Source organism: Balaenoptera physalus (assembly GCF_965194825.1).
Source record: "Balaenoptera physalus genome assembly, chromosome: 10".
NCBI lineage: Eukaryota > Metazoa > Chordata > Mammalia > Artiodactyla > Balaenopteridae > Balaenoptera > Balaenoptera physalus.
The window spans coordinates 25,293,455-25,320,680 of record NC_138889.1 but is presented as its reverse complement, the minus strand read 5'-3'; the positions used below and the strand labels follow the sequence as shown (position 1 = coordinate 25,320,680).

Genomic DNA, 27,226 nt, shown 5'->3' with positions numbered 1-27,226 from the left:
ACACAGACAGTAAATGGCAAAACTAGGACTCAAATTCCACATCTTATACTTTTCTTGACTTTATTCTTAAACTTACTTTAAAACTATAAAGACAATCTTTTTTTTTTTTCAATGAAGTTTTTAAATACAAGCTTCAACCGAGAAGAAGTCACATTAGTCTTTCTCAGTGTCCAGATAACAGGTCTTCCTCGTGAGCCCCCAAACACTGAAATACATCTAGTACGCTGTACATTTTCCTGTCAATCAAGCATTGCAAATGTGATAAAAGGCGTATCTATTTTCAACAACAAATATTAAAGTGATTATGCCTAATGAAACTATCATATGAAAGCCTTAACTGTTTCCTTGGTGGCTTCCCCTCTGTGAAAAGTTTGGGATGTTATTTTCTTTCTCCAGGACATTTTTGAAATGAACACTCATACAGATGCTAGGAAAGGAAAAAAAAAAAAAAAAAAGTTGGTCTCTAGTCAGGACTCCTTAGCTCCATGCTAATAAAATCCAGATTTTAAAAAGAAGAAAGCGGTTCTGTTCAGAAGTGGTTCTGTTCAGGGCTCAGTGGTGTGCTAGAGAAACATTTGCCCTGAGGAAATGCTAAATGAGATAAGACAATGCCACAGAGCTGGAAGGCACCGTGCAAGTGGGCAGAATGCACAGGTCTGCGCAAATCACTTGGCATTTCCCTTCTTCATCCTATAGTCCCCTCTGTGGTTCACTCAGACCCTTGGAAGTATCATTGCCAAGCTCCAGTTTTCCAGGATCAGATAACCCCCCAGGGATGTAGGCCTGGCTTTCTCTGCTTCTCTGCAAGGCAACCTCAGAGAACCAACATGTGGTCAGATCACTGCCTGTGAAAATGACCAATGCCTCAGACACCACAAAAAGGGATTCAAGCATTTGGACAGGGCCTCCTTCCACTTCCTTTAAAGCAGAGTCAGCCATCCTCAAGTCTGGATGGTGTCTAGTTCTTATAACCTTTACATGGAAACTTTGAAATTAGCAAAAAAAATAAAATAAAATTGTACCACTCTGGATCATATTTGCACTGATTGATCGAATATAATATTAAGGACATGAGGACATTTGAAGGCAGACTGCCTTCCCAACAGCAAATTCAATAGTTATGTAAGTTCAGTATAAATTCCTTCTTCCATAGATCTTAAGGTCAGAGTGTTTCTTATTTTTTGTTCCTTAACATTCTGTACCCCTAGTTTCCCCTCCTCTACACACACTTGGCCCTTGCGAAGTGTTCACTGAATTCTGCCCATGAACTCTGGCTCCAGCATTCCGTCAAATTAGCCTAGTTTCTCTAGTGCCCACTCGCCACCCAAAAGAGGTCCTGATGCCATTTTTTTTTCCCAGGGACAACCGCAAACTTGACCACCAAGATCTCCACAATCAAGCCAACCACAACCACAACCCCAATCCCAACCCACAAGCTAACCACAACCCCGACCCACAAACTAACCACAAGCCCGACCCACAAACTAAACACAACCCCAACCCACAAACTAAACACAACCCCGACCCACAAACTAACCACAAGCCCAACCCACAAACTAACCACAAGCCCAACCCACAAACTAACCACAAGCCCAACCCACAAACTAACCACAAGCCCAACCCACAAACTAAACACAACCCCGACCCACAAACTAACCACAACCCCGACCCACAAACTAACCACAAGCCCGACCCACAAACTAAACACAACCCCGACCCACAAACTAACCACAAGCCCGACCCACAAACTAACCACAAGCCCGACCCACAAACTAACCACAAGCCCGACCCACAAACTAACCACAACCCCGACCCACAAACTAACCACAAGCCCGACCCACAAACTAACCACAAGCCCGACCCACAAACTAACCACAAGCCCGACCCACAAACTAACCACAAGCCCGACCCACAAACTAAACACAACCCCGACCCACAAACTAAACACAACCCCGACCCACAAACTAACCACAAGCCCAACCCACAAACTAACCACAAGCCCAACCCACAAACTAAACACAACCCCGACCCACAAACTAAACACAACCCCGACCCACAAACAAAACACAACCCCGACCCACAAACTAACCACAAGCCCAACCCACAAACTAACCACAACCCACAAACTAACCACAACCCCGACCCACAAACTAACCACAACCCACAAACTAACCACAACCCCGACCCACAAACTAACCACAACCCACAAACTAACCACAACCCCGACCCACAAACTAACCACAACGCCAACCCACAAACTAACCACAACCCACAAACTAACCACAACACACAAGCTAACCACAACCCAAACCACAGCCAAAAGCTCGGCCAACAGAGCCTTCCTCAGCCCCATGAGAGATGTCATTCAGATCCTGCTCATCTTTCTCACCAGCAAACTCCTCTTCTAGAAGGAAGCTGGGGGAACAATTGCTTCTGCCTCCACTGCATCCTTCTATGTTCAGTCCCAAGCCAGGGCTCTGACCTGTGTGAACGAAGACTCTGCGTTCTCAGAGGTACAACTCTACTGCCACTGCTTCAGATCCAAACGGAGACCAGAGGGTCACTTAGTGAAGGGTAGCCAGTCTGCTCACTGCTGTTCAACTGGATCTCTCAGGACACAAATTAGGCTTTTTGTAACCTGGTCTGGGTGTAACTTGGAATTCTGGCTCTTAATTTAACATGTCGACAGCCAATTCCGCAGTCAATCTAAACTTTTGTTTAGATGCAACACCGGTAGTATTTGAAGGGAACGAAAAGAATGTACCATGTCTGAGTAGCCAAGGATAGGGAAAGATTATGGTATAAAGGCATTATTTTCTGTCATACCAAATACGCTATGCTTCAAGCAAGAATAATGAATGTGTTAAATTCAAATATGTCTTTAATGAGTGATTAACTTAAAATACAGAAAATGTCGTCTAATTTTATTCATTTATGTGAGCATTAAAAAATCAATGGATATAAAATAGGTAACTAATAAGGACCTACTGTATAGCACAGGAAACTCTACTCAATACTCTGTAATGGCCTATATGGGAAAAGGATCTAAAAAAGAGTGGATATACGTATATGTAAAACTGATTCACTTTGCCGTACACCTGAAACTAACATAACATTGTAAATCAACTATACTCCAATAAAAACTTTTTTAAAAAATCAATGGAATGCTGAAAGTGTGTATATTTTTAAGGCCAGATATAAAAGTAAAATTTTCTCAATTTTAATTTTTCTCAGGTGCAAACTGGTCATTTTTCCCCTAATGGTAACTTCCACTAAGAGAAATGGGCAAAATGTTTATAATACTCGTAATACAACATAAAACCAAAAGAAAGTATGGTATTTCCCGTAATAAGCAACCACATTTTCTTTTAATAGTTACGCTAAATTCCAGGATGCCAACATTCAGTGACTGGATGCCAACTTCCAGCTGGCCTTCCTCAGGGACAGTTTCTGTCAATTTTTTCTTTCTCCCTGTGAAGAGGCCATACTTTCCTATTTTGTATGTCTAATGTTTGTTGAAAACATTTTCAGTATTATAATGTGGTGACTCTGGAAATCATATTCTCCCTTCTCATCAGGGTATGCTGTTGTTGCTTGTTGAGGGCTGCAATCATCCATTTGTCTAGTAACTTTTCTAAACTAGTTTTGCAATGACTGCGTTCCTTGTTGAATGTGGTCACTGAAGTCTCTCTTCCGTTCTCTCAGTGGTCAGCCAGTGACCTAACAGATTTTCATGTATGTCAAAATTTAGCAGCCTCTTTCCTCATTAAGCATTCCCCTAACAACTATAAGTTTTTTTTTATTAGAGTCTAGAGTTCAGAACAAGTTGACCCTGACAGATTTTGCCAGCTTAATGGCTGCTTCAGTGGAGGGACAATTCTTGGCGCTCCTGACTCCGCCGTTTTCTGTGATGTCACTTGGTAGCCACTATAGGTATCTGCCAGGCGCGATACTCAGCACTTTATATGCGTCATCTCACTTAATCCTCACAACAACCCTATGAAATATAGCCATTTCACAGAGGACGACACTCAGGCAGAGAGAGAGAAATAATTTGCCCAAAGTCATTCAGTGAATACACAGTGAAGCTAGTGGGTTTTGAAGAGTGGTCTATACCACTTTAGAGCCTGCACCTTTAACCAGGACACCCTAAGGGCACTGTTGAGAAGGATTCCGAAGCAAAATCCAGGCTCAAAAATACTTCATATTCAACTAGTGGTATCTTCATTGGGCTCAGGAGGCAGGAATTGAAGCAGAACAGGCTCCAAATATTTGCCATCCTTGGTCACTCCTTAAGTGAATCCAGTAAGTGGCAAGCACAGTGAGTAGCAGAAGAAGAGTAAAGGGCTAAAGAAGTATGTACCTTCACAGTCTCAGGGACAGCTAATCCTGATCTTGACTAATGGGAAGTGATAGACCAAAACGAAAAAAAAAGGCACACAAGCAATGGCAAGGAAGCCCACAGGCTGCATGCACCTCATGCACAGACAAGAGACAGACTATTTATCGCTCCCATACTCTCTTGCCCAATCTTGTTCTTCCACTTGTGTGTTTTCTTGTTTGCATCTTCGTGTTTTGTAAATTCAATGCATTCCTATTCTGTGTCAGAAACAGCAACTGCCTACCCATTTAAGGGAAGTGATAATTCATTCTGAGAAAGTAGGAAAGAAAATTAATGTCTTCCAAATCCCATTACCTCAAAGATTTTTCACACACCAGAAAGGTTCCAGACCTGGTCAACAGTCCAACTACAATACCAACCATTCAGAGCAAGAAAGAGACTCAACAGGGAGAAAATTTAGACAGTATCTTATTGTCTATCAACCTCCACGTTATTTTTTAAAGTAAGTGTTGAAAACTTTCAGTAAACTTTATTATTTCATAAGAGAGGTAGTTTTGGCAATTGTCTTAAAGGATAAATTCTGAAGCCAGGCTGCAGGGTTCAATTTCATTTTATTTTACCCCTTATTAGCTGTGGGACCTCGTATAAGTTACTTAACTTCTGTGTACCTTGGTTTCTTCATTTGTAAAATAGGGAGAAAAATAGTAGCTACCTATTGGCTGTTGTGTAAATTAAATCAGTTAATATATATAAAGCACCCAGAACAGCACCTGGCACAAAGTAAGCACTACATAATTATTTAATGCCTTAAAAAGGCACCACGAACAATACACTGATGTACAAGTAAGCCAAGCATTTCTATATAAATATATATAATATAAATAACAATATAAATATATACAAATAAAATGGTGCCCTAACAAGGACTAAAATTTCTCATTTATAACTGTTGTAAGAAATGGCTAATGTCTGACTTTTCACCGTCTTTCTCCCTCCAGCCCCACCTTCACCTCCACCCCTCAGGATTCTAAGTAGAATGTCTTCTGGCTTTCTGGGTCAGCTCCTAGGCTCTCTTGTAGTAGAGAATCTAAATAATGAGTAAAGGGGTTAAATTATTCTACATAATAGAGAGCTGGGAAAAGGGAGGGGGTGGGAGAAGAGAAAGCAAAGGCAAAGTTTGGGTTGAGTATTGTGTGGGCTGAGATAGAAAGAAGCTTTGGAGCCTCTGTGGACTGAAAGGAGAGGCGAGGGGTTTCCCAGGCACTACTCTTGGTTACAAACTAGTTCTGGCAATGTCCTTCAAGAGATACAAGTGAAAATCAGAATTATTTTACTTCTGATTGCTGGACTGTATTTCTTTGAATGTGGCACAACAGTGAAACCAGGACATATGTACCACCCCACCCTGCTTTTATGTAAGTTATATCCATAGATAGATAAAGTTAAATGTATATACCTAATATAACCGGGAAATAATTTAACATATGCAAAAATATCTGCATATTTATCGATGCATACATATATAACCTATATGTAAAAATAACTTCAGACTCAGATGCTTGAGTCCAACAAACTCAAAAAGCCTTTGGCGAAAATAAAATGTGTAGACAAAGCATATTTAAAGAGCTTGGGATATTTTTTGAAATAGTTATTTTAATTGTTGAGTTGGGGTTTATTTTTTTTCTTTTTTTTTTTTTAAGCCACACAAACCTAGGTTCAAATCCCAGCTCTTAATCTACTTAAACCCCAGATTCCTTTTAGTAAACTGGAGCTGACTCCTACCTTAAAGGGCCTGATGACTGAGACACTGGACACACTGTGACTGACATAACATCAATTCACAATGAGCCAATAAACGCCAAAAAACCTGTTAGTTAACTACACAGACATCAACACAACTTCAAATGAAGGTGGAAGACGTCACACCCCACACCTGGTTAGGCTGCATTTTTTTCTTTTCTAAACACAGTTTTCTCCTTCAAGAAAGGAACCGTGATGTTCCCCCTAGTACTCTGGGAATTACTGAGTTATTATGGCAACAAATTGAGCCCTAGTTTGCTGAAAAACACATATTGCCTCAGTGTTGCCACCGATCTGTTAGATCTACACTCTGCAAGGAACCCTGCTCCTAGGGGCTAAACAGATGGAATGATAAAAGGCATTCTTTGCAAGACTAGCTGAGGCCTCTCTGCCTGGGGTAAATCCACTCTCCAGGAGCTGGGAGAGTAACTACCCACCAATCTTCACTGTCTGTCCTGCCATAAAGGGAGTACCTTAGTGAGCCCCTGAGTGAGCGCTGCTAACAAATGATGGTGTGGTCATGAGGACAGCAATTTACTAAAAGACCCGTGATTCAGAATTCTAGCTTATCTGTGCTTAAATTAGTAGTTGAGGACTAAAACAAATTTTACCCACAAATGGAAATGGAAAATCCCCAGGAAGATAAAGTTAGCCAGACAAACAAGTTTGGAGGAAGACGGAGGATTTTATTTCATGTTGCAGTGGTTGTTCTCTAAGCTGAAGCATGTAAAAAATAACACCTATCTGAAGTATGCTTAAAAGTTTGGTGTTAAACATTGTAAATCAACTACACTTCAATTAAAAAAAGACGTTTTGGTGTTAAATCTCAAAATTTTTACCAAACCAGTTTCAACCAGTGCTTTACTTTCGGGCACTTTCATACATGCAATAATTATTCAGCGCCTGCTTTGTAGGAGGCACTGGGCTAGGTCCTGGGGAAACAATGAATAAGACAGGGCTCTGGCCCTCATGAAGTTGACATCCTCGAGGTGAGTACAGACAATAAACTAACAAGTAAATAAATAAGACAAAAGGAAACATATATATAATTTTAAAACTGCAAGAAAGGGCACTGTATAGGTATTGTAATAGAAAATAAGAGGATTTCTACCTATACAGGGTGATCAAGGAAGCCTTCAAGAGGGTGATATTTAGGGTGGCATCTGAAGAATGATTAGGTTTTATGAAAGGAATGAGGAATGGGCCAGGGGCAAGGGTTGGGGCAGCATTCTAGGCAGAAGGGAAGTAAACACAAAGATCCTGAGAGACACTGCTTTGGGAAAGATCCCCGGTGTTCTCCCTACTTGCTGCAATTAATAAATTTTTCTCTCACTTGCAAAAAAAAAAGATCCTGAGGCACGAATGAAGTGCGTGTTCATTAGGATGAGCAAAGGCCAACGTGACCAAAACACAGTGATCAGCTTAAGGCTGGCGAAGTAGGCAGTGGCTGGATCATAAGGGGCTTGGCAGGCCAATGTCAAGAGTTTGGATTGTATTTTAAAAACAAGAGGAAGCTTTCAAGGGGTAACATGGGGGAGGGGGATGACAGTGTAGAAGAGAACCAAAGTGGAGCAGGAGACCAGTTAAGAGGCCATGTCAGTAATCCAGGCAAAAAAATGGTGGCAATCTGGACTGGGGTGGTGGCATTGGAAATGGAGAGAGAGAGGCAAAAATCATTGTTTACTTAGAGGTAGAACTTTCTGATAGATTGGAGGTAAGAGGTGAAAAGGGGGAGTGGGAATCAAGGACAACTCCCAGATTTCTGGCTTGAAGAAAATGAATGGATGGTGGTCCATACTCATTCCCATGAGTATTTTTAGGGAACTAGTAAAAGAAGATTCTGAAGGAGAAATCAGAAATTCAGTTTTGGAAATGTTAAGTTTGAGATGTCCACAAGACACCCAACCACCCATATGCGGTTCTATCTGTGCAAATAAAAACTTTAAAAGGTAAAGGCCAACACTAGTTCTATTTCTTCAGGTTGTCCCCAGCCATAGCACTCACATTTATTAAGATATTTGTGAAAAGTAAAAAAAGGTTTTTAAACTTAGTTCATACTTCTTATCATACTAAATTGGGAATTTTCATTGACTAGTAAACTGGTTGTATGAGGGTGAACTTGGGCTTAAGTACTGATGACTTGTTTCTTGGGCATCTTTAAGAATACATGCCTGAGATGTCACTTCTTTAGCCAACAACCAGGAAAGGAAAGGGAAAGGAATTCTAATTCTCTTTTTTAATGATTAATACTTCTGTCTAGATGGTGACAGAATACTGGTAGGAGTGGGTGGGTGGATTTTGAAGGAAGCAAACTAACTGGTGAAAGCATAACTGCTGCTTTGAAAATCTTCCAGTGCAAGAATCACTTTCCCCTACTTTTCTTTTATGGTGATAGCAGTCCTCTCAGTAGCTATGCAGAGATAGTGTTTATCTGGGGCATTTTCCAAAATGTCTGTCTTGCAACAGAATCTTGTTATAAAGTTAAATTGCGTGAAACTAACAATGATTTTTCTATGTGCAAGGGAGGCTAGAAATATCCCAGACATAACAAAAGCAAAATGAGCACAGTCTGTTTCCCATCTTTAAGGTAATTCCATTTCCAGGAGGAATGTAAAAGTTTGCAGTTTAAAAAACAAAACGGACACTTATCATAGATCTTTTTCACTCTTGCAAAATGAAATGTGCTTTACTCCCCTGGGGTCAAAAAGGGCATGCTACACACTCCCTGCCTACCTCTCCAGCCTCATCTCCTGCTATTCTCCATATCACTTTACACACTAGAATATGTTTAATCCTCTCGAGTGTGGGACGGATCTGGTGACTTGCTTCCAAGGAACAAAAAGCAGAAACATGATTAGGTTACAAGACTGTGGCTTCCATCCTGCTAACGCTCATGCCCTCACTCACACCCCCCCCCCCCCACTTTTCTCCCTCCCTCCTCGGCCCCCTCCTCTCACTCTCGCTGGCGCTCTCCCTTGCTCACTCTGATGAAGCAAGCTGCTCTATGAAAAGGCCTACATGGCAAGAAAGGAAGGCAGGAATGGAGGCCTCAGTCCAACAACCAGTGAGGAACTGAATCCTGCTAACAACCACACGAGTAAGGAGGCTGATCTTTCCCAGTCAAGCCTTGAGATGCCTGCAGCCTTGTGAGTGACTCTAAGCCAGAGGTCCTAGCTAAGCCACATCCAGATTTCTGGAACATTAAAAATGTGAGATAATAAATGTTTAATATATGTAATAAATGTAAACATTCATGTAATAAATGTTTAATAGATGCTGTTTTAAGCCCCTATGTTTGGAATAACGTGTTATGCAGCAGTAGGTAACTAGTATGCTCACCCCGCAGAGTGGTTATAAGGATACAGTGATGTAACATAAAAAGTATTAGCAAAATGCCTGACACCACAGTAAGGGCCGCACGACATCAGCTCCATTTCCCTTCCCATCACTCTATTTTCACTGCCACCACCACACTCACGACACTGTCATCTCATGTCTAGATTCCTGTAATGACTTCACAACTGGTTTCTTTGCTTCCCTCTGTGCAGCTGGCTATCTTCCTTAAAAAGCAAGCAAATAAAACTTCAACAGCTCCTTACCCCTGGGTAAAAAAAAAAAATTTCACATATTGAGGTATGGGGGAGTCATTCTGGCTTATACATGAGTTAAATGTTATTGCTAACTAAAATAGACTGTTCGTGGCTTATCAGACCTGCACTGTACATCTGCTTTAATTATTAAAGGAAAAGGGCACGGTGACCAGAAGTAAAGAACAGCCATATTAAAAATAAACATTAAATGCCTCCCTTCCTGGGACGCCAATGCTGGTACTCCTTCAGTAAGACTCCCTTCTCAGGTGCCAAGGCCATACTGACTCGCTATGTACATGCTGATCTGGTTTTTTTCAAACGTTGAAGGAATGTATCCTGGACTTGTTTGACATTCTTTGTTCTGACAAGATATAAAACTGTGCTTTGAGCAGTTCCTCAGAGTTATCTGAGAGACTGTCTTCTGGACTATAGTCCTCAGTTTGGCTCAAATAAACCTCTTTCCTATTCCTATTATAGACTGTTTATTGATTATTTTCATCAACACCCTTAAAGAATAAAAATCAAACAGATATTTAAGGCTCGCTAGGCTGTCTCCATCCTGTATTTCCAAACTAACTTCCCATGACTCTCTCACACTGCATCACCATTCTATTAAGATTAATCTACTCATTACATCCCAAATATACTTTATACACTCCCACCCTGGTAACCTCACTTACGAAATTTTACCCTTTCAGTATTTTCTCCCCTTTTCTCCTGAATTCTAAACCACCACCCTCCCTGTCCCATCACTTTAAACACCATTCAGGACTAACCTTGTCCACACTAAGTTTTTCCACACCTTACCACCCCATAATAATCTTTCCCTTCTCTAAATTAATATTTACTCATTTGGTATTTAAAATCATCGAGATACAAAATCTAAGAACAGGCAGAAGCAACTTCAGAAAACATCTGTCCAACATTCATTTTGGAGAACTAAGGCTCTGAGATGAAAGTGACACAACTGAGCAGTAATGGCACTCAGACTAGAACTCAAGCCTCAAATTTTTCATGTTATTCAATTCTAAACATATTTCCCAAATGCCCACTATGTACAAGACACTGTAAAATTTTAGCAGTTTCTACCAATACGCCATTCATTTATTTAATCAGTGAAAATTACTGAATACTATTTACCAGATACTCTGCTTAGAATAATTTTGCCCACAAGGTATCGGGGTAGTGAAAAAACCAAAAGTTAAAGCAATAATAAAATAGAGCTTACTAAGGTCTCTGATAGCAGGTTCTAGGGAGACTTAGAAGAAATCATCTATATCCTATCTTTGGTCCTTCACTCATCTACTAATTCACTCATTCACTAAATAGACAGACAGACAGACAGTAGGTACACAAATAGAATTCTCACTTTCCTAAGGAGAGCAAGTAGGAAAAAAAATGTTCTCTTGAAGCAACTCATGAACAACAAACACCTGGAGTGTCCCTGTTACTATAAAAAAATGATGTTTTTCTAATATGATATCAGATCTGCATAATGTGGTATTAAAAAATCTTGAAATGTATACACTGTCCTTTTTTTAAGAGTCTGTGCTTGGCCCCTCCACACCACGTGGGCCCTTGGGAGCATAGGAGGGAAGCCGGGGAGACCAGGAGAGGAAGGCGGGAGGGGTCCTCCAGGAGCAGAGGGCATTTGCCCTGCCCGCTAGGGCCCAGGGAGCCTGCTGAGCTCCCAGGCCAATCCCCTGCCCTCCAAAGCCCCCTCCAGGTCTTGTGGGTCCTTGGGGGCATAGGAAAGAAGCCTAGGGGAGAAAAGGAGAGGCAGGCGGGAGGGGCCCTCCCAGACTGGAGGAGCAGGAGAGGAGAGGAGGGCGTCTGCCATGCCCACTTGAGCCCAGGAAGCCTGCTGGGCTCCCAGGTGAGGTCCCCCATCCTCTGAGACCAGGGGTGCGGGGCACACCTGGGCCCCTTCTGTTCTATTATACCTAAGCCCCACCCCCACAGCCTTTTCCAGCCCTGTGGGTCCTAAGCATAGGCCCCACCCACCACCCAATCCTGGTCCTTGCTTAGGCCCTGCCCTCCACAGCCAAGATCTTCCCCCACACTTTTTTTTCCCTCCTTTTTTTTACTATTGTGGTACTGTTGTACCTTCTAGTTGTTGATTGATCTATATTTTTATTTTTATATTCTTTCTAACATATCTGTTACTTTCCTATGTTATTGTTCTTTTTTTTTTTTTTTTCTGCCACCCCATGCTGCTTGCAGGATCTTGGCTCATGAGCCAGGTGTCAGGCCGAAGCTCCTGCGGTGGGAGCTCCAAGTCCAAACCACTGGATTAACAGAGAACCTCAGACTCCAGGGAATATTCATCAGACTGAGGTCTCACGGAGTTCCTCATCTCAGCACCAAGACCCAGCTCTACCCAATAGACTACAAACTCCAGTGCTGGAAGCTTCAGGCCAAACAACCAGTAAGACAGGAACACAATCCCACTCATAAAAAAAAAAAAAATGAGATGGCAAAAAAATATGTCACAGATGAAGGAGCAAGGTAAAAACCTACAAGACCAAATAAATGAAGAGGAAATAGGCAATCTACCTGAAAAAAGAATTCAGAGTAATGATAGTAAAGATGATCCAGAATCTTGGAAATAGAATGGAGACACGGATTGAGAAAATTCAAGAAATGTTTAACAAAGATCTAGAAGAACTAAAGAACAAACAGAGATGAACAACACAATAACCGAAATGAAAAACACACGAGAAGCAATCAATAACAGAATAACTGAGGCAGAAGAACGAATAAGTAATCTGGAAGACAAAATGGTGGAAATAACTGCTGAGGAGCAGAATAAAGGAAAAAGAATAAAAAGAATTGAAGACAATCTCAGAGACCTCTGGAACAACACTAAATGCAACAACATTCGAATTATAGGGGTCCCAGAAGAAGAAGAGAAAAAGAAAGGGTCTGAGAAAATATTTGAAGAGATAATAGTCAAAAACGTCCCTAACATGGGGAAGGAGATAGTCACCCAAGTTCAGGAAGCACAGAGAGTCCCATACAGGATAAACCCTAGGAAAAACACACCAAGACACATAATAAAACTAACAAAAATTAAATTCAAAGAAAAAATATTAAAAGCAGCGAGGGAAAAACAAAAAATAACATACAAAGGAATCCCCATAAGGTTATCAGCTGATTTTTCAGCAGAAACTCTGCAGGCCAGAAGGGGGTGGCAGGATATACTTAAAGTGATAAAAGAGAAAACCTACAACCAAGATTACTCTACTCAGCAAGGATCTCATTCATATTTGATGGAGAAGTCAAAAGCTTTTCAGACAAGCAAAAGCTAAGAGAATTCAGCACCACCAAACCAGCTTTACAACAAATGCTAAAGAAACTTCTCAAGGCAGGAAACACAAGAGAAGAAAAAGACCCACAAAAACAAACCCAAAACAATTAAGAAAATGGTAATAAGAACATACATATAAATAATAACCTTGAATGTAAATGTCCCAACCAAAAGACACAGACTGGCTGAACGGATACAAAAACAAGACCCATATATATGCTGTCTACAAGAGACCCACTTCAGACCCAGGGACACATACAGACTGAAAGTGAAGGGATGGAAAAAATATTCCATGCAAATGGAAATCAAAAGAAAGCTGGAGTAGCAATACTCGTTATCAGATAAAATAGACTTTAAAATAAAGACTGTTACAAGAGATAAGGAGGGATACAACATAATGATCAAAGGATCAATCTAAGAAGAAGATATAACAATTAAAAATGTTTATGCACCCAACATAGGCGCACCTCAATACATAAGGCCAATGCTACAACCATGAAAGGAGAAATCAACAGTAACACAATAATAGAAGGGACTTTAACACCCCAGTTACCCAACGGACCGATCATCCAAACAGAAAATAAATAAGGAAACACAAGCTTTAAATGACACAATAGACCAGATAGATTTAATTGATATTTATATAACATTCCACCCAAAAGTGGCAGAATACACTTTCTTCTGAAGTGCACATGGAACATTCTCCAGGATAGATCACATCTTGGGTCACAAATCAAGCCTCAGAAAATTCAAGAAAACTGAAATCATATCAAGTATCTTTTCTGACCACAATGCTATGAGACTGGAAATCAATTACAGGAAAAAAACTGTAAAAAACACAAATACGTGGAGGCTAAACAGTGCGCTACTAAATAACCAAGAGATCACTCAAGAAATCAAAGATGAGATCAAAAAATACATAGAAACAAATGACAATGAAAACACGACGACCCAAAACCTATGGGATGCAGCAAAAGCAGTTCTAAGAGAGAAGTTTATAGCAATTCAATCTCACCTCAAGAAACAGGAAAAATCTCAAATAAACCATATAACCCTACACTTGAAACAACTAGAGAAAGAAGAACAGAGAAAACCCTAAGTCAGTAGAAGGAAAGAAATCATAAAGATCAGAGCAGAAATAAATGAAATAGAAATGAAGAAAACAATAGCAAAGATCAATAAAACTACAAGCTGTTTCTTAGAGAAGACAAACAAAATTGATAAACCCTTAGCCAGACTCATCAAGAAAAAAAGGGAGAGGACACATATCAAAAAATTAGAAATGAAGAAGGAGAAATCGGGACTTCCCTGGTGGCGCAGTGGTTAAGAATCCACCTGCCAATGCAGGTGACACGGGTTCAAGCCCTGGTCCGGGAAGATCCCACATGCTGCAGACCAACTAAGCCCATGCGCCACAACCACTGAGCCTGTGCTCTAGAGCCCGCGAGCCACAACTACTGAGCCCACAAGCCACAACTACTGAGGCCACGTGCCACAACTACTGAAGCCGACAAGCCTAGACCCCGTGCTCCACAAAAAGAGAAGCCACCACAATGAGAAGCTCGCGCACCGCAACAAAGAGTAGCCCCCGCTCTCCGCAACTAGAGAAAGCCTACGCACAGCAAAGAAGACCCAACACAGCCAAAAATAAATAAATTAATAATAAAAAAAAGGAGAAATCACAACTGACACCACAGAAATACAAAGGATTATAAGAGACTACTACAGACAACTATATGCCAATAAAATGGACAACCACGAAGAAATGGACAAATTCTTGGAAAGGTACAATTTTCCAAGACTGAACCAGGAAGAATTAGAAAATATAAACAGACCTATCACAAGTAATGAAATTGAAACCATAATTAAAAACCCTCCAACAAACAAAAGTCCAGGACCAGATGGCTTCACAGGTGAATTCTGTCAAACATTTAGAAAAGAGCTAACACAGATCCTTTTCAAACACTTCCAAAGAATTGCAGAGGGAGAAACACTCCCAAATTCATTCTATGAAGCCATCATCACCCTGATACCAAAATGAGAAAAAGATACCACAAAAAAAGAAAATTATAGACCAACATCACTGATGAACATAGATACAAAAATCCTCAACAAAATACTAGCAAACAGAATCCAACAGCACATCAAAAGGATCATACACCATGATCAAGTGGGGTTTATCCCAGGGATGCAAGGATTCTTCAGTATACGCAAATCAATCCATGTGATACACCACATTAACAAATTAAGGAATAAAAACCATGTGATCATCTAAATAGATGCAGAAAAAGCTTTTGACAAAATTCAACACCCATTTATGACAAAAACTCTCCATAAAATGGGTATAGAGGGAACCTACCTCAACATAATAAAAGCCATGTATGACAAACCCACAGCAAGCATCATACTCAATGGTGAAAAACTGAAAGCATTTCCACTAAGATCAGCAACAAGACAAGGATGTCCACTCTCACCACTCTTATTCAACATAGTTTTGGAAGTCCTAGCCACAGCAATCAGAGAAGAAAAAGAAATAAAAGGAATACAAATTGGAAAAGAAGTAAAACTGTCACTGTTTGCTGATAACAAGATACTATACATAGAAAATCCTAAAAATGCCACCAGAAAACTACTAGAACTAATCAATAAATATGGTAAGGCTGCAGGATACAAAATTAATGCACAGAAATCTCTGGCATTCCTATACACCAACAACAAAAAATCAGAAAGCGAAATTAAGGAAACACTCCTATTTACCACTGCAACAAAAAGAATAAAATACCTAGGAATAAACCTGCCTAAGGAGGTGAAAGACTTGTACTCAGAAAACTATAAAACACTGATGAAAGAAATCAAAGATGACATAAACAGATGGAGAGATATACCATGTTCTTGGATTGGAAGAATCAACATTGTGAAAATGACTGTACTACCCAAAGCAATCTAGAGATTCAATGCAATCCCTATCAAATTACCAATGGCATTTTTCATTGAATTAGAACAAAAAATTTTACAATTCGTATGGAAACACAAACGACCCTGAATAGCCAAAGCAATCTTAGGAAAGAAAAACGGAGCTGGAGGAATCAGGCTCCCCGACTTCAAACTATACCACAAAGCCACAATAATCAAGACAGTATGGTACCGGCACAAAAACAGAAATATAGATCAATGGTACAGGACAGAATGCCCAGAGCTAAATCCACGCACATATGGGCACCTAATTTACGACAAAGGAGGCAAGAACATACAAGGGAGAAAAGACAGCCTCTTCAAATAAGTGGTGCTGGGAAAACTGGACAGCTACATGTAAAGAATGACATTTTAACACTCCCTAACACCATACACAAAAATAAACTTCAAATGGATTAAAGACTTAAACGTAAGGCCAGACACTATAAAACTCTTAAGAGGAAAACACAGGAAAAACACTCTGACATAAACCACAGCAAAATCTTTTATGACCCACCTCCTAGAGTAACGGAAATAAAAACAAAAATAAACAAATGGGACTTAATTAAACTTAAAAGCTTTTGCACAACAAAGGAAACCATAAACAAGACATAAAGACAACCCTCAGAATGGGAGAAAATATTTGCAAATGAAACAAGAGACAAAGAATTAGTCTCCAAAATGTACAAACAGCTCATGGAGCTCAATATCAAAAAACCAAACAATACAATTAAAAAATGGGTGGAAGCTACACTCAACAATAAGAATGAACCATAGCTTAATAATATCAAATAGGGACTTCCCTGACAGTCCAGTGGTTAAGACTCCACACTTCCACTGCAGGGGGCATGGGTTCAATCCCTGGTTGGGGAACTAAGATCCTGCACGCTGCGCCGTGTGGCCCAAATAATAATAATAATAATAAGAAGAAGAATATTAATATCAAATAAAATATTTAAGTAATTTAGTCTAGAACATCACAGGTACAATGTTCTATTTACAAAGTGAAAAAGTTAAAAAATATGTTATATAAAGATATATAGTTTTAAGGAATATATATGTGTATATATATTCCCTATAAATTGTATACACGTATACATATACATACATATATGCAAATCAAAGGAATAATGAACCTAGATTTTGGATGATGGTTACTTCTAGCTGAGGGAAAAGGAGGATGGACGGAGTACATGTGACTAGATGTCAGTTGTCAAGATCTGAGTTTTTGTACTGGGCTGTGGCTTTACAGATGCTTATCACCTTATTAAAAATAACCAGCTAACAGACTGAAAAGAGGTTCTGAATGGATCAGTGGCAAAAGTGTGTCATAAACCAAGGATTATGCATAATACAATTCTGTATACCTGAATGCTTTTATAAAAGGTTTATGGCTTTGTATTATAAAAAATTTTGTCTATTTAAGGAAAATGTTAAATTTAATGTACAGTACTTATTCAGGGTGTGTTTATACATTAACTTAGACATATATAAAAACATTATATAAAATATTTTTTAAATCCTAAAAAAAAAAAAAAAAATATGGGTGGAAGACCTAAATAGACATTTCACCAAGGAAGACATACAGATGGCCAAGAGGCACATGAAAAGATGCTCAACATCACTAATTATTAGAGAGATGCAAATCAAAACTACAATGAGTTGTAGATACAACTACTATGGAAAACGGTATAGAGGTTTCTTAAAAAACTAAAACTAGAGCTACCATATGACCCAGCAATGCCACTACTGGGCATATACCCTGAGAAAACCATAATTCAAAAAGACACATGTACCACAATGTTCATTGCAGCACTATTTACAATAGCCAGGTCATGAAACCAATCTAAATGTCCATGAACAGATGAATGGATAAAGAAGATGTGGCACATATATACAATGGAATATTACTCAGCTATAAAAAGAAACAAAACTGAGTTATCTGTAGTGAGGTGGATGGACCTAGAATCTGTAATACAGAGTAAAGTAAGTCAGAAAGAGAAAAACAAATACCATATGCTAACGCATATATATGGAATCTAAAAAAAAAAAAAGAAATGGTACTGATGAACCTAGTTGCAGGGCAGGAATAAAGAGGTAGACATAGAGAATGGACTTGAGGACATGGGGTGGGAGGGGGAAGCTGAGGTGAAGTGAGAGAGTAGCATCGACATATATACACTACCGAATGTAAAATAGTTGGCTGGTGGGAAGCAGCAGCATAGCACAGGGAGATCGGCTCGGTGCTTTGCGATGACTTAGAGGGGTGGGATAGGGAGGATGGGAGGGAGGCTCAAGAGGGAGAGGATATGGGGACATGTGTATATATATGGCTGATTTGCTTTGCTGTGCAACAGAAACTAACGCAGTATTGTGAAGCAATTATACTCCAATAACAATCTATTAAAAAAAAAAAAAAGAAGAAGAAGAATATACATTTCAACTTCAGGATAGCTGTTCTTCTGGAGAAAGAGAAAAAACGAGCCCCACATCTTTTCCTCCAGAGAAAAGGTCACTCTGCCAGGATGGACTGATGGACTTTTGAGATGCACAGTTCAAGATTAGGAAGGGGTGGGAAAAAGAGAAAAGCTAATTGATGTAGGGTAATTTAAAAATAAGTGACAGGGACTTCCCTGTTGGTGCAGTGATTGGGAATCTGTCTGCCAATGCAGGGGACACGGGTCAAGCCCTGGTCCGGGAAGATCCCACATGCCGCGGAGCAACTAAGTGCGTGAGCCACAACTGCTGAGCCTGCGCTCTAGAGCCCACAAGCCACAACTACTGAGCCCTCGTGCCACAACTACTGAAGCCCATGCACCTAGAGCCCATGCTCCTCAACATGAGAAGCCACTGCAATAAGCCCACATATCGCAACGAAGAGTAGCCCCCGCTCGCCGCAACTAGAGAAAGCCCACGCGCAGCAACAAAGACCCAATACAGCCCAAAAAATAAATAAATAAGTGACAAAGAGGCATGGACAGAAATGCAAAACAGTTGAGAAAAGGGGAACTGTATTGGAGTGTGGTTTGTAAATAAGAGGCTCCAGAGTAATGTGGGTTTACAGAAAATTGAAAAGGAGAGAAAAAGAGATATAGGAAGTGTTACTGGGGTATATCAAAGGGAATTTATTAACAATTTTAGACGAGAGCCAAGTAAATTATTAGAATTCCTTAAAAAAAAAAATGTGTGCTTGGGAGTCAGACTGAGTATCAAACACTCAGTTTGCTATTTATTTGCTGAGTGAGCTTAGGCAGGTAGCTTAAACTCAGTTCAATTTTAATTTTCTCATCTGTAAAATGGGAAAATGGGAATAATACCTTACATGGAAGCTGTGGGAATTAAAACATAAAGTGCCTTACCAAATTATAGCTATCCTGCCTTTCAAGTAATCAATACAAAATATACATGAATAAGTAATATAAAAATTGTGTTGATAACTAAAACACATTTAAATTTAATCAAGTGGGCATTGTATTATTGTCAAAATTTACCATAAAATTCCTGTAGTTAATAACTCTCCAAAATAAAAGTGTACTCCTTTGAAAATTTGTTTAGCATAGTAATCACCACACATGTCCTTTTACTATTTTCAGGCAGCAACATTCTAAGAATCCATTGTGTACTAGTTGCTATGTGGAGAGAAAAATGAAACCCTATATTTAAGAAGTTCAGAATACAAATGAGAACACAAGTGAGAACAGTTCTTTTTGCGAAGAAAGCAAATACGTTCTTGTGGATTCAGGCATGAGAAAATGATACCAGGGATGAAAAATATAGTTCAACCTAAGCAGATAAATTTAGTGATCAGAACAAAATGGAATTAATTAGGATAAACTGTATAAAAGAGATCCTTTACAGAGTAATATATCCTTTTCATGTTGATTATTTTAACAGGGTTTAATACATGTGATTATTCTTCAGCCTTCTGAGTTTAAATTGTTCAGGTAGCCACAAGGTCTGGAAACACAGACAAATATACATAAGCAGTTTACTGATCTTCCATGATTATGTTCAACGTGCTATTCCTCACTAGCAGTTCATAGTTCAATAAGCTGTGCAAATGTGCAATGAACAATGTGTATTAAAGCAACATTCCCATCAGTCCTTGTACATCTATTTACAATGCATTGCCTCAGATGATTTGTGTCTAATTTTCACTCAATAAACTTGCACCTTTAGCATATTCTAGAAGTGATCAAGGGAGCTCAGTCTACTAAGAAATAGAATGTTGTCTATGTTTCTAGACTTGGTGATCACCTGTATTTTATTTTTTATAAGATTCACCTACTGTGAGTCTTATAAACATTTTTGCCATTTATATTATGCCAAGAAAATAAAATGAATACTAAAAATGAGATAACGGAAAAACAAAAACAGATTTCTTTTGCTTTCATATAATTCTACACCAAACATTTTGCTGAAATGATTTTAATCTATAGATGAAAGACTCTTTAAATGATACTCAGAATACATTACAAATTTGATTTTAAAATAGATTTGAGTCTAAAACAGGTCTTACTCACAATGATTCCAATAAATCAAGTGCTCCAGAACTCAATATGGATATGCAACAATTATGTGATGACTTCTTAATTGTCCAAGGGGATAAAGATCTTCTTCAAATATGGAAAAAAATTAAATCATTCTATAGTATTAACCTCTAAGAGTTATTCTCCTTTATAGACTACAATATTATTATCAGTTTCATATACTTTTACTTTATAAAGAACTCCCATAGGAAGAAATTTCTGGAGGTTTTCCCAGATATATACAGCTACATTTTCTGTCGTGCTGTAGAAGAAAAGGAAAGAAGATCAAAAGGCAAATAAACAAAACTTCATGTTTAATACTTACAGAGAATAGAAATTCTAGTTTTAAAAGATATTACACTAAAACTTCAGAAATCACACAATAATCAAGTAGAATGTTAAAATCGATTCTTCTTTCTTACTATTTACATAAAGTAAAATAGTCACTCACCTTACAACATCTGCAAAATACGGCACATCCAGATCCAGATTCTTATGATCAAGGGGCTTCATAATTGCCTCCTATAGACAAAACAAAGGAAAAACATCACTAATTCCATTTATGACTCATATTCCAAAGTGTTGACCTTTGCTTCTAAACCTTACCTTATCATTTAGTCACTAACTCGATACTTGCAAGTACTCGGTGTCTTATAAAACAATCTCAGAAAGTTTAAAGTTGTAAAATAAAGTAAGGCCTAGCTCTCCATAATGACTGGATATCCTCATTACTGAATGCAAAGAGGTAAGAAACCAAAAAATAGAGAATTCACTGGAGCTTTCTCATAACAAGCCATTGTGATTCAGAATTTAGTTTAATACTTCTTGAATTCTGTCCAAAATATTACTAGAAATACTTCTCCCTAACAGTCTCACCTTCAGCACAATGTCACAATTTAATTAGGACAAATATCCAATGAGTACTACATTTATAAAGCAGATTAAGACTGAAATTATGTAAGGAGTTCTGAATTTCTGCTGTAAGGAGTAACTTAAGGATGATCTTGGGCTCTTAGAAGAAAAAATAAAAACATGTAAAGACTATTGCTTCCTAATACTTGTATTAGGAATATTAAACATAATGTTTTTCTTTGTCAATGGCAAGAATTGTAATTGCCTTATTCTTTGTAAATTTTTACTTTTAGCTATTGTAAAAAATCTAAGCAATCTAAAAAATACAATAAACTAGTGAATATAACAAGAAAGAAACAGACTCTCAGATGAAGAGAACTAGTTGTTACCAGTGGGGAGTGGGAAGGGAGGAGGGGCAGTAAAGGGGTAGGGGATTAAGAGGTACAAACTATTATGTATAAAATAAGCTATAAGGATATATTGTACAACATGGGGAATGTAGCCAATATTTTATAATAACTATAAATGGAGTATAACCTTTAAAAATTGTCAATCACTATACTGTACACCTGTAAATTATATAATATTGCTCGTCAACTATATTTCAATAAAAAAAGCATTTGTGAAACAATCTAAGTTTCCATATGGTATGGTTCCAAGAAAGGTACATTAATGACAACAATAGCAATCATTTTCTGAACAAAATCAGAATCATATAAAAAAAAGTAAGTCCTAAACCAAACAACTTTTAAAATAAATCAAATGATATCCATATGGATATCAAGAAAATAAATCTTTGTTTAATCTGTTTTAACTGAAAATTCCAGTTCAGATCTCAACTTTTCCATTGAAGCCTCTTCCACAGGGCTCCTTCTAATTTGACTCTGTATGCTATGATCAGCCACTTTTACTGATGTAAAAGTACTAAAGTGTGTGGTGTGTGGTATCCTTCAGGTATGCAAAGATGGGGAAAAAGTGTAGAGAACCTCTCCTTTCGTATTTAACTGTATGCCTGCTTGGGGTGTCTCTTATTTCTCAAGTTGTTGTCTTGTATTTGTGTGTGCACACACGTGTGTGTGCGTGTATATGTGTGTATGTGTGTATATATATATATATTTTTATGTCATCAGTAAATGCAAGCACTCTGTCTTTACAGCTTTCCTACAGTACTTTGAGCACAGTACTGTTTGTTCATTCACTCATTCTCCTATTCATTTATTCAAGCAACACTTATTGAGCACTTACTATTCTTTCCCTGCTATAAAAAGTCATGTGAGGGCTTCCCTGGTGGCGCAGTGGTTAAGAATCCGCCTGCCAATGCAGGGGACACGGGTTCAAGCCCTGGTCTGTGAAGATCCCACATGCCGCGGAGCAACTAAGCCCATGCACCACAACTACTGAGCCTGTGCTCTAAAGCCCGCGTGCCACAACTACTGAAGCCCGCACGCCCAGAGCCCGTGCTCCGCAACAAAGAGAAGCCACCGCAGTGAGAAGCCCGCACACCACAACAAAGAGTAGCGCCCGCTCGCCGCAACTAGAGAAAGCCTGCGCGCAGCAACAGAGACCCAACACAGCCATAAATAAATAAATAAATATTTTAAAAAAAAGAAAGTTTAAAAAGTCTTGTGAGCACGCTGTGGCTAACAGCTATGTCTCATTCATCATTGGATTCCCAGTACTCAGCTCAAAGACTGATGCAAAGCAGGCATACTTATTGAATATATGGGAGATAAGTAATGTGAAAGAAGTAATGATTATTAATAACAGCATTTTTATGAAACAAATGTCAAATTTTAGAACAAAATAAGGAGCAAAGCTGAAGCAAAATAAACCGGTGAAATGAAGGCATAATAAAAACTAAGGTGGATGGAAGAAAATCTAATTTCAACTTTGCAAAGGACTAACTACATGACCTAGGGCAAGTCAGTTGGTTAACTGTTCAGCATCTCTCAATCTCAATCTATGGAATGAAGAAGTTGGCTTAGATAACCTCTGAGGTCTCTTACAATCCAAGAATTCTGTAATGATATAATCAGTAAGTCTTTCACTGAACAACCTCTTTTTTGTTATCCCTATGATGAACTGCCCCAGTGAGTTTATCATAAAGCTAAAGTGAATAAAACAGGGTAGTACTAAAATCTGTGATCAAAGGTGTAAGGAAAATTCACAGAAGAAATAGAAAGTTTCAAGGAGAAAGCCGTGTCTTGAAAGAAGGGAAGAATTTGTTAAACAGAGAAAATCAGGATACGCCAACAAAAAATACAAGACGAGCACGCTGCATTTATTCCTATCATTGTAAGACAACCATGACTAATTTCCATTAAGTCATCCAAACACCTTTAGAACACTGAGAGAAGTTCCTCCAACTACTACCCCACTCCCTCACCCAACTCCACTTGCCAGGTCACAGGACCTCTGATGATACTTGGTTGGGGAAGTGAAAAGGGGGCCATCAAATATTATATTCAGAAGACAGCACAAAATAAGCATCCAACATGCCATTACCTCCATATACTCTTTGAGGTCAGTCAAATTCATGACCATTCCTGTAACAGGATCAATCTAAAAAGTAAACAAAGGTGAATATTACTATAACATGCTCTTCATATTTAAACCTCTGGTAAATTATTAAAGGCTGCACAATGTGCAGAAATTGTCCCCACATTGGCCTTCATCCCCGAGACAATCCATCTCAGCATGGAAACACCAAGTACTCTAGGCTTCCTTTTCACTGTAGTGCTCTTCTACCTGCCCACATACAGCACATTAAAGAGGACATTTTGGGAGAGGAAAGGCCTGAAATGGCAGCAGCTCACCATACACAAAGACCAACAATGAAGCAGTACTGATTTGAACAGAATTTTTCAACACAGAATCCATCACGTCGGCTGAAAGAGGGCCCAGCAATGTGCACAAACTACAGAGACATTTTCAGCACGTACCTCTCCATGTACTGTCACCACAACTATGGGGAAGAAAACAAAATACCAAAAAAAAACATGACTTTCAACAGAGTAACATCCAAACACAAGTTACCAACAGAAATTATTAGATCTCACCCCACAAAGCTATATTTTCCCCCAGAACATCTTTTAGTTAAGATCTTTTTGTCAACTAAAGCAAGACTCAACCAAGGCAGAGGAACTTAGAGGTGCTTAGCCAAGGCCAAAAAGGGTATAAATTCTGTTTATGATGCACTTGGAAGGAATCTCCACTAGGTAAGATCAAGATGCTGCTTGATCACTGCCTGTAAAAGTAGAAAATATACAGGAAGAAATCCAGCTACACACTGAGCTGGTTCAAGTACCTTTCTGAGCAAGCAAAACTACTACTGGGCCTAAAATTCTTATTCCTTTACTCATGTGAATGTAAACACAGTTTATAGTAATGCTTTGTAAATTAACAAGTACTTGTATGAAACTTCTGAAAAATCTTGATGATCAGAGTGCTCTACAAATTAATGACTTCTACATATTTTTTTCAGCTCCATACAAACACCATTAGGTATTACGTGATAAGTGAGCAAACTGAGAATGAGAGATATCATAGGTCAAGTAAGTTAGGCAGTAGCTAAACTAGAAATCCCAGACTTCTGACATCTTTTCTGGTCTTTTTACTCCATCATACCATATACTGTGATGCTCTATAGCTTACATAGCTGTTTTGTGGAGATATCATCTGTATCTCAAATAATCAAGTCCCTTGTCCTTGCATAAATTAATTACTTTCTTGGAACACTACTGTGAAAGTTTTAGACCCAACCTATTTTCCTGCCATACCGCATATCTTGGGCCAATATGCTCCCTTTGTCAGTCATTATTTACTCAATGAATACAATCTAATTTTAACATTGTCCTCAGCAATACCTAATTAGAAGGAAACATGGTGCCAAAAGAATGTCATGTATTCTTAAGACCAAGGAAAACAGTATTTAAGCCATTCATTGTTTTGATCTATAACAGCAGACAACTGCATAGTAAAACTTAAGATACATCCAACTAAGGCAACAGATCTTTTCATTTTGAACTTCCATTTAATTTCTCATTCAAGGCTCAAAGCATTCATGTTCTGTCCATAAGGTTTCTTACTCATTTAGACTGTATATGCTGAACACTCTTTCATCATTACCGAAAGTGCTAAAATTTCACCAGTTTTTCTCTCACCTTTATAATTGTGCCCATGGCCATTTGGGTTGTTGCATTTCCCAAACAGTTTCAAGTTTTCCTCATTACTCAGAGATTTGCTGACCAAAAAAAAAAAACAAAAGTCAACATGATACATGTTCAGATACCTTCTCTGTTCCCTACACTTATTGTTTGCTCTAGCCTTTGAAAAACTTCACAACTTACTATTCTTTAGCTCATCAAATGGAGAGTCATAAATCAATTTGATTTCATTACTCAATTTTATGTCAGGAACCAGTGTATGCCCCCTAATTAGACTACTATACCACACAAATTAGCTTAAATAAATTCAACATCCTTGTTCCACAGCAAGACTTCAACAACTGATCTGCTCAAGGCCCTTCCATTTTTCAACTCAACATTTACTGAGTACCTACTACATACTAGGCATGGGCTGAATGAAGCAAGGGCACATGGTGATTAAAAAAAAAAAAGACGCTTATCCCCAAGTGGCTTAAAATCTCATTCCCCTGAAAAATAATTACATGACCTAGTACATCTTCTCTTTAAAATCTTGCTTTATTATCCCTCAACTATTGCCTACTGATAACTTCAATCCATTCAGGGGTATTCAAGTCAGGTTAAATTTTAAAATTACAATACTCAGCCGTTGTTCCAGGCAGAGATCCATTTTCTTAATGTATTTTTATACCTATACCTGTCCAATCAACTGTGCATCTTCAATGAGGCCTTACCACTCTCATATGTTTGCGCTTCCTATTAAATAACCCCTTTCTTTTTGAGACTCTATTACTTTCCTTTCTCCTGCTCATCTACTTCTTACATTTAGAGTATTACAGTTCACAAAGCTTTTGCACAAAATTATCTCACTGTACTCTCCACAAAATTGGCCAGTTTGTACACTCCAGATAGAAAACTGTTACAGGTCTTGATCACTGCTGCATCCCTGTTACCTAGCACAAGACCTGACAACAAATACCTGTCCAGTGAATAAATTGACAGGTGAATCCTGCTAGGTAGAAATTATCCTCATTTTGCAGACGAGGAAACAGATGCTCAGAGAGTGGAGCTTGCTAATGAGTGGCAAAACCCTGCTCAGAATCAACTCTTCAGTGCAATGAAGCAGTCTGAGTACTCCGGGCTCAGATCCCAACTCTGCTGCTTGCTCTCAGGAAAGTGAACATCTGGGTTCATTTTCTCTTCGGTATAAAGTGGACAAAACTCGCCTTGCTGTAACTATATTAGCTATGGGTAGCTAACATGTACTGAGTGTTTACGATGTGCCTGGCACTGTGTAACCTGCGCGAGTTCAACACCTTTCAACGTCACATCGATCCCCGGGGGGCTGGTCGCCGCCGGTCGCCGCTGTTATGACGTCATCAACGAAGCCTGGCGGCCGCAGGACTACACCAGGCCCCCCGCCCGCTCATCAGCGGGCACCCGTGCCCCTCCCGCACCCGGGACCCAGCTCCGGGGCTCGAAGGTTCTGCCCCCACCACTGGTACTGTAGGCACACCCCACCTGTGGAGCCGATGGGTCGCGCTGAAGGAGACCAGGCGGGACACTCGCGCCCGCCGGCCAGGGCCCGAAGCCGCCGCGCTCATGGTTTTGCAGGCCCGCCGCCAGGCAGAGAAAGGGGGCGCCTCCCTCCGCGGCTGCGCAGTGCGGACGACGCCCGGCAGAAGTGCTCTCTGCTTCACCCTGCG

General features: G+C 39.3%; 2 protein-coding genes across 6 annotated transcripts in view; one reads left to right on the top strand and one right to left on the bottom strand.

Moving 5' to 3' along the window:
- PLET1 (placenta expressed transcript 1) overlaps window positions 1-10,936 on the top strand; it is a 42,274-nt gene extending 31,338 nt beyond the window's left edge. Inside the window, exon 4 of the mRNA XM_082409529.1 lies at window positions 2,393-10,936. Coding sequence (XP_082265655.1) covers window positions 2,393-2,481 — 89 coding nt within the window. The 3' untranslated portion in view covers window positions 2,482-10,936. The remainder of the gene's footprint in view (window positions 1-2,392) is intronic.
- PTS (6-pyruvoyltetrahydropterin synthase) lies at window positions 311-27,199 on the bottom strand. Of its 5 annotated transcripts, none has more exons than XM_082409536.1 (6): window positions 27,042-27,199; window positions 25,539-25,618; window positions 24,318-24,340; window positions 23,881-23,937; window positions 20,975-21,045; window positions 311-427 (listed from the first exon to the last, which is right to left on the bottom strand). In XM_082409536.1, the coding sequence occupies exons 1-6, from the start codon at window positions 27,122-27,124 to the stop codon at window positions 334-336; spliced, it is 408 nt and encodes a 135-aa protein (XP_082265662.1). In that variant the 5' UTR covers window positions 27,125-27,199; the 3' UTR covers window positions 311-333. The 5 variants fall into 5 exon arrangements, with proteins under 5 accessions (XP_082265662.1, XP_082265661.1, XP_082265663.1 ...); XM_082409535.1 differs by lacking the exon at window positions 311-427 and adding an exon at window positions 19,254-20,785 and having other exon boundaries at window positions 27,042-27,193; XM_082409537.1 differs by lacking the exons at window positions 311-427; window positions 24,318-24,340 and adding an exon at window positions 19,772-20,785 and having other exon boundaries at window positions 27,042-27,193.
- Between the last annotated feature and the right edge of the window lie 27 nt (window positions 27,200-27,226).

What these genes read in the sequence shown, in the direction of transcription:
- PTS (XM_082409535.1), bottom strand. Translation starts at nt 27,124, where the DNA reads ATGAGCGCGGCGGCTTCGGGCCCTGGCCGGCGGGCGCGAGTGTCCCGC. An exon ending in TGGTGACAGTACATGGAGAG is followed by an intron (nt 23,938 to 24,317) that starts GTACGTGCTGAA and finishes TTTACTTTTTAG; the next exon opens with ATTGATCCTGTTACAGGAAT. An exon ending in TATTTTGCAGATGTTGTAAG is followed by an intron (nt 20,786 to 20,974) that starts GTGAGTGACTAT and finishes TTTCTTCTACAG; the next exon opens with CACGACAGAAAATGTAGCTG.